This window comes from Physeter macrocephalus, chromosome 17 (genome assembly GCF_002837175.3).
Source record: "Physeter macrocephalus isolate SW-GA chromosome 17, ASM283717v5, whole genome shotgun sequence".
NCBI lineage: Eukaryota > Metazoa > Chordata > Mammalia > Artiodactyla > Physeteridae > Physeter > Physeter macrocephalus.
This window is the reverse complement of record NC_041230.1, coordinates 25,828,440-25,835,912: the sequence shown is the minus strand read 5'-3', so window position 1 is coordinate 25,835,912 and position 7,473 is coordinate 25,828,440. Positions and strand designations below refer to the sequence as shown.

General features: G+C 36.0%; 1 protein-coding gene across 11 annotated transcripts in view; it reads left to right on the top strand.

Moving 5' to 3' along the window:
* RPGRIP1L (RPGRIP1 like) overlaps nt 1-7,473 on the top strand; it is a 118,983-nt gene that overhangs the window by 6,411 nt on the left and 105,099 nt on the right. For all 11 annotated transcript variants that reach the window (XR_008615479.1, XR_008615478.1, XR_003676484.1 and 8 more), the window contains exon 4: nt 4,345-4,643. Coding sequence is in view for 5 of the 11 variants with exons in the window: in XM_028477622.2 (XP_028333423.1) it covers nt 4,345-4,643 (299 nt within the window). In the remaining 6 variants the exon portion in view is untranslated. The remainder of the gene's footprint in view (nt 1-4,344; nt 4,644-7,473) is intronic.

The following is a 7,473-nucleotide window of genomic DNA, read 5'->3' as shown; positions in this document are numbered from 1 at the left end:
CTGCTTCCCACTAGCTATCTATTTTACATTTGGTAGTGTGTATATGTCCATGCCACTCTCTCACTTCGTCCCAGCTTACCCTTCCCACTCCCCATGTCCACAAGTCCATTCTCTACCTCTGCGTCTTTACTCCTGTCCTGCCCCTAGGTTCTTCAGAACCATTTATTTTTTTTAGATTCCATATATATGTGTTAGCATATGGTATTTGTTTTTCCCTTTCTGTCTTACTTCACTCTGTATGACAGACTCTAGGTCCATCCACCACGCTACAAACAACTCAATTTCATTTCTTTTTATAGCTGAGTAATATTCCATTGTATATATGTGCCACATCTTCTTCATCCATTCATCTGTCGATGGACACGTAGGTTGCTTCCATGTCCTGGCTATTGTAAGTAGAGCTGCAATGAACATTGTGGTACATGACTCTTTTTGAATTATGGTTTTCTCGGGGTATATGCCCATAGTGGGATTGCTGGATCATATGGTAGTTCTATTTTTAGTTTTTTAAGGAACCTCCATGCTGTTCTCCATAGTGCTGTTGTCCATTGTATCAATTTACATTCCCACCAACAGTGCAAGAGGGTTCCCTTTTCTCCACACCCTCTCCAGCATTTATTGTTTGTAGATTTTTTTGATGATGGCCATTCTGACTGGTGTGAGGTGATACCTCATTGTAGTTTTGATTTGCATTTCTCTAACGATTAGTGATGTTGAGCATCCTTTCATTTGTTTGTTTGCAATCTGTATATCTTTGGAGGGATGTCTGTTTAGGTCTTCTGCCCATTTTTGGATTGGGCTGTTTGTTTTTATGATATTGAGCTGCATGAGTTGCTTGTATATTTTAGAGATTAATCCTTTGTCACTTGCTTCATTTGCAAATATTTTCTCCCATTCTGAGGGTTGTCTTTTCGTCTTTTTTAGGTTTTCCTTTGCTGTGCAAAAGTTTTTAAGTTTCATTAGGTCCCATTTGTTTATTTTTGCTTTTATTTCCATTTCTCTAGGAGGTGGGTCAAAAAGGATCTTGCTGTGATTTATGTCATAAAGTGTCCTTCCTATGTTTTCCTCTAAGAGTTTTATAGTGTCTGGATCTTGATTACTGTAGCTTTGTAGTATAGGCTGAAGTCCAGGAGCCTGATTCCTCCTCCATTTTTCTTTCTCAAGATTGCTTTGGCCATTCAGGGTCTTCTGTGTTTCCATACAAACTGTGAAATTTTTTGTTCTAGTTCTGTGAAGAATGCCATTAGTAGTTTGATAGGGATTGCATTGAATCTGTAAATTGCTTTGGGTAGTAGAGTCATTTTCACAATGTTGATTCTTCCAATCCAAGGACATGGTATATCTCTCCGTCTGTTTGTATCATCTTTAACTTCTTTCGTCAGTGTCTTATAGTTTTCTGCATACAGGTCTTTTGTCTTCTTAGGTAGGTTTATTCCTAGGTATTTTATTCTTTTTGTTGCAATGTTATATCATCTTTAATTTCTTTCATCAGTGTCTTATAGTTTTCTGCATACAAGTCTTTTGTCTCCTTAGGTAGGTTTATTCCTAGATATTTTATTCTTTTTGTTGCCGTGGTAAATGGGAGTGTTTTCTTAATTTCACTCTCAGATTTTTCATCATTAGTGTATAAGAATGCCAGAGATTTCTGTGCATTAATTTTGTATCCTGCTACTTTACCAAATTCATTGATTAGCTCTAGTGGTTTTCTGGTAGCATCCTTAGGATTCTCTATGTATAATATCATGTCATCTGCAAATAGTGACAGCTTTACTTCTTCTTTTCCTATTTGGATTCCTTTTATTTGTTTTTTTTTTTTTTCTCTGATTGCTGTGGCTAGAACTTCCAAAACTATGTTGAATAAGAGTGGTGAGAGTGGGCAACCTTGTCTTGTTCCTGATCTTAGTGGAAATGGTTTCAGTTCTTCACCATTGAGAACTTTGTTGGCTGTGGGTTTGTCATATATGGCCTTTATTATGTTGAGGAAAGTTCCCTCTATGCCTACTTTCTGCAGGGTTTTTATCATAAATGGGTGTTGAATTTTGTCAAAAGCTTTCTCTGCATCTATTGAGATGATCATATGGTTTTTCTCCTTCAGTTTGTTGCTATGGTGTATCACGTTGTTTGATTTGTGTATATTGAAGAATCCTTGCATTCCTGGGATAAACCCCACTTGATCATGGTGTATGATCCTTTTAATGTGCTGTTGGATTCTGTTTGCTAGTATTTTGTTGAGGATTTTTGCATCTATGTTCATCAGTGATATTGGCCTGTAGTTTTCTTTCTTTGTGACGTCTTTGTCTGGTTTTGGTATCAGGGTGATGGTGGCCTCATAGAATGAGTTTGGGAGTGTCCCTCCCTCTGTTATCTTTTGGAAGAGTTTGAGAAGGATAGGTGTTAGCTCTTCTCTAAATGTTTGATAGAATTCGCCTGTGAGGCCATCTGGTCCTGGGCTTTTGTTTGTTGGAAGATTTTTAATCACAGTCTTAATTTCAGTGCTTGTGATTTGTCTGTTTGTATTCTCTATTTCTTCCTGGTTCAGTCTCAGAAGGTTGTGCTTTTCTAAGAATTTGTCCACTTCGTCCAGGTTGTCCATTTTATTGGCATATAGTTACTTCTAGTAATCTCTCATGATGCTTTGTATTTCTGCAGTGTCAGTTGTTACTTCTCCTTTTTCATTTCTAATTCTATTGATTTGAGTCTTCTCCCTTTTTTTCTTGATGAGTCTGGCTAATGGTTTATCAATTTTGTTTATCTTCTCAAAGAACCAGCTTTTAGTTTTATTGATCTTTGCTTAAATCTATGTCTTTCTTTTGAATGTAATCTCTATCCGTGTGAAAGTCTTTGTGTAACAGAAGATTCAGATATTTAGGTTGACATCTCATTTAAATGGCTACCATCTTTCTATGGATAAGCCGTTTGGTGGGGCTCAGGGTCCTAAAGGGCTAGGTAGAGTGTGTGGCTCTGTTGGGCTACAGTACCTGCCCAGATTCCTCAATGATATATCCTTCTCTGGATTAGGTGGAAAAGGAACTAATCCATTGATTACTTTACTAGGGTGTTTGTGGTACTCTTGGATCTTGGTTTTTATTATCCTATATCCCTTATAAAGCATGTTTAATGGATGTGCCTCAAGGGAAAAAGAAAACAATCTTAACTGATTATGTTATGCATAGCTTTCCCCTGATGCCGCATGCTGTAGGCCGAGTAGCCAGAAGTGTAGATAGACATGTATTACTACTGCTTTTACAGAGGACTCTGCTTAGGGCAAAAAAAGGTTGTTCTGTGACATCCCAAAGCTATTAAGGGGTTTTTTTATTTCACTTTTGTTCTCCTAAGTAAAAGCTTCTGTCCATAACCATGCTAAAATAAAGCAAAACCCCGTTTAAAGAAAAATGAAGTGTGTTTTTATTTTCAATCTCCTGTCTGGGTCTTTATAAAAATAGATTCACTATAAACTAGAATCAGCTATTGAAGATGTGCGACCAATTTTGTAAAGTCTTGAACTTGTGTCTCTCATCAAAGCCACCTTTTCTTTCTTGTACTGCCAAGATTTTTCCATTCACTGTCAAGCATGTTTTCCGTACGTGTATATTACATCACCCCCATGTGCCCTTTCTGTCTTTTGTTCTGTCTAACCAGTTTTTATCAAAACTTAAAAGAATCAAAGGTATAAACTCCTGAGATGTCAAAAGCACAATGTATGTCTAAATTTAAAAGTACCGTTGAAATAATACTTTCTGTACCTAATTAAGTTCTACCATTAAACAGGCCTGTTTCTTGAGCACTAAGCAACATTTAATGGTGCATTTGGGTTTCTTTTGAATTTTTCATTGGGCTTTTAATATGTATGTATCTATGCATTTTTAACATTTTTATATTTGTAATATGTCTGAATCCTAGAGAAACTGAAAACAATACATCACCTAAATGCTGCATAGTCTTAATACAATTTTGAAAAGTTTTAACTTACTGTGGCTTGCAGATATAACCCACCATATCCACAATCTGTAGCTACATTTAAGTGCATACAGCATTCCTACATAAGGTCATGCGTTAAAAATTGCATTTGAGGAACATATGGAGTAAATATGTGTCCTCTCTTTACTAACCTTAAATGATAAGCCTTAGGAAACTGTTATTTGTCAGTGCTATAAAGCAGATTGTTGCCCAGTGGTTTCAATTATCATCAAAGGATTCTTCACAGGCAGTAATAGTTACATCAAAACCTGAAATTTATTATTCAGGTTCTGCACTGAAGTCTTCACAGTGATTATGTTCCTTTCAACAGAATGCATTTTATGCTGACTTCTCACATTCCTTTTCATCTTTTTATTATTTCCCTAGAATGGCCACCAAGTTAATACGGCTAGTTAATGACAAGAAAAGATATGAACGGGTTGGTGGCGGCCCCAAGCGGCTGGGAAGAGATGTGGAAATGGAAGAAATGATTGAGCGGCTGCAAGAGAAAGTTCATGAGCTTGAAAGACAAAATGAAGTCCTCAAAAACAGACTAATTTCAACCAAACAGCAACTTCAGATCCAGGGTCACAGGCAAACTCCATACAGTTATGTGCAATCTCGTGTTAACACTGGGCGTAGAAAAGTGAATGAAAATGCAGGCTTACAGGAATGCCCCAGGAAAGGTAAACTAAAGCTTACATTAAATCCTAAATTTAAGTTAATAACTTGTTTTACACACACATACGTACATACACACAGAGTTTTATTTCTGTACTGTTCATGTTTTTGAGTGTCTTTAGAAAGAGAGAAATCATTTTTTGACTTTTTGATAAAATCACATTAACATGAAGATCACTTTATATAAGAATCACTAGATCATGCTCAAATTTGTCTAGTAAAACATTGAACATAACTATTCATCCTAACTAATAAAAGAAGCATGTATGAAACTACATCAAATACGGGTTTAGTTTAGTTTGAGTTGGCTTTTTATATTATGGATGGAAATCACAATGACTCAGGCAAATAGAGAAACCACTAATTTGCTCATGTGGTCACACTGTTGTTCTAAAGGATCACACTTAGGTTCTTCGTCCAAAGGCCTTCTATAAATTTTACAGAATTGTTTAAATCTTCCTCATTGTGTGGAGGCAGCTTGACAGTGGAGTATGCACATAACTAGGGGTTTAAAAAGTTGGGTTCTTGCTCCTCTGCTTACTGTCTGGTGACCTTGGACAAGTCTTCTAATCATTCTGAACTTGAGTTTTCTTTACACATAAAAGGATTTAAGCAAGCGACCATAAAGGTCTCTGACATCTTCAAAAAATGATCATTAGTCAATCACTCTTCTCATCTTGAAAATGAATCACCTAAAACCTACCCAGCTTACAGAGCAATTCAATTGAATACAGAAGACTCAATACTGTGGACAGAACCTAAGTATTTCTAATGAAAATTCCCAATTCCCTCCACCCACAGACAAACTTTATTTATAATGAAGCAAAAAGTCAATAAATATTTTAAGGAATACTTTTTTCCTTTCAACTACTAGGGAAGGAAATAGAATTTTAGTTCTAGTTCATCTTTGTTTGGAACGTGCTCCACTTAAAGACCAAACATTTTTAGGGAAATAAAAAAATCATGTAAAACTTTCAATTCATTGAGGGAACAAAAAACACCATCTGAACAGAAAAAGAGAAAATTTTGTTCTATTTTTCTCTCCAAGCCAAAATGTTGACATTATATGTTCCCTAGACAGAGTTCCTTTGAAGTCAGTAAGGCCTCCACGGTAGGCAGGAGGCAGCTCCAGGATAAAAGAGCTTGGCTACTCCTAGCTATGTGAGATTGGCAGTAGACTTTGAATATAACCAAAGTAATCATAATGAATTATAAATCAAAAATACATTCTGCCGCTAATTAACTTTTTATGCGGAAGAGAGCACTTGACTTCCCAGAGCCTCATTTTCCGCATCTGTAAAATGGAATGATAACACCAGATTAGAAGAAAGGTCAGGAGATGGTGGGTCCACAACAATATATTTTACCTTTAAATAGTCATTTATCCTCTCTGAACCTTAGTTTTGTCATCTGTGACTACAGTTGGGCAAGATGATCCCTGTGGTCTGCAAGGTCTTTTATGCTAAATAAAAACGATGCCCAAATATTAGATTAACATGGCAAGCTAATCTAGTGCTGTGAATTGCTGTTTAAATAGAAGAGTTTGATGGAAGTTTCTCCTTGTAGAAGAGCCACAGAACAGAAGAGCCTTTAAAATGTTACTTACATAGATTAAATTTCTCCTTGTATTTACACTGTTAGTAATTCAGAACTTTTTCACTGTTTGGTACAGAATCTAGGACATAGAAGTTGCGCAAAGGATTAAATAGTAATGAATACTTTCCTAACTTCTATCTTTCTGTGTAAATCTGAGGCATCATTATCAAGATCGCTACCTTAGTAGCCTTAATAGACCCTTCAAGACGCCTTTGAGGCTGGGACTTAGACCAGAGTTGTCAGAAATACCGCAGCCTGAGGGGCTGGGCAAGAACCCTGACCCTCTTGGGCCACAAGCAGTCTTACCCCCCAAAGCTGCTGTACAAATATTATCGTTTCCTATTTGTACCTTGTCAGGATAAAGGATAGAAAGTACTGGCTTAAGATGTGATCAGTGTAGTGTAGAAACAATTCTTATTGTGAAGAAACAGTAGAAAGATTATAAAGTGTATACGTTTTAAATATAGCCATTGGAAAATCACCATGAAACTGTAAGTTTTAAGATATGTTTTGTGTATAAGTGGGTTTTTTTTTAAATTCTAGTAGTAATGTTTAGTTTTTCCTTGATTTATGTAGGAAAAGCTTAAGAATTAGTATTACTGCCAAAATAATATAATTGGCAAATTTTAACACAGTAAACTATTGTAATGTTTTAGGCAGGGCCTGTTCCATTCTTTACTCTGGATTACAGCAATAAATGTTTGAAAGTTTTGGAAATAGCAAATGATAGTTCCATTTTTCCTAATTAAAATTCTCATTTTTAAAAAGTAAACTTTTATAGGAGAATGAGTTTTTTCTGTACCTTTAAGTCTGGAACTATTCTCCATTTTAAAAATCTAAATTATTTGTCATACTTCATTTACCTAAAACTAATAACCTAATTATTTTATAAGTGTAAAGTAACTCCTATAATTAAAAGAATGTCTCATTTTTAACAATGGGACCAGCTTGTAAAAATTATTGTAATTTACAATATTTACAAAATTATTGTAAATTACAAAAAATTGTAGTTATTTTTATAAGAAAAATTATATTTAAGTGCAGCAGCAAAATGTTTTATTTAAAGGAATCCTATTGATGATCTCTTCTCGAATTACCTTTGTTTTTTTTTTTGCGCTGTGTGCGGGCCTCTCACTGTTGTGGCCTCTCCCTTTGCGGAGCACAGGCTCCAGACGCGCAGGCTCAGCGGCCATGGCTCACGGGCCCAGCCGCTCCGCGGCATGTGGGATCTTCCCAAAC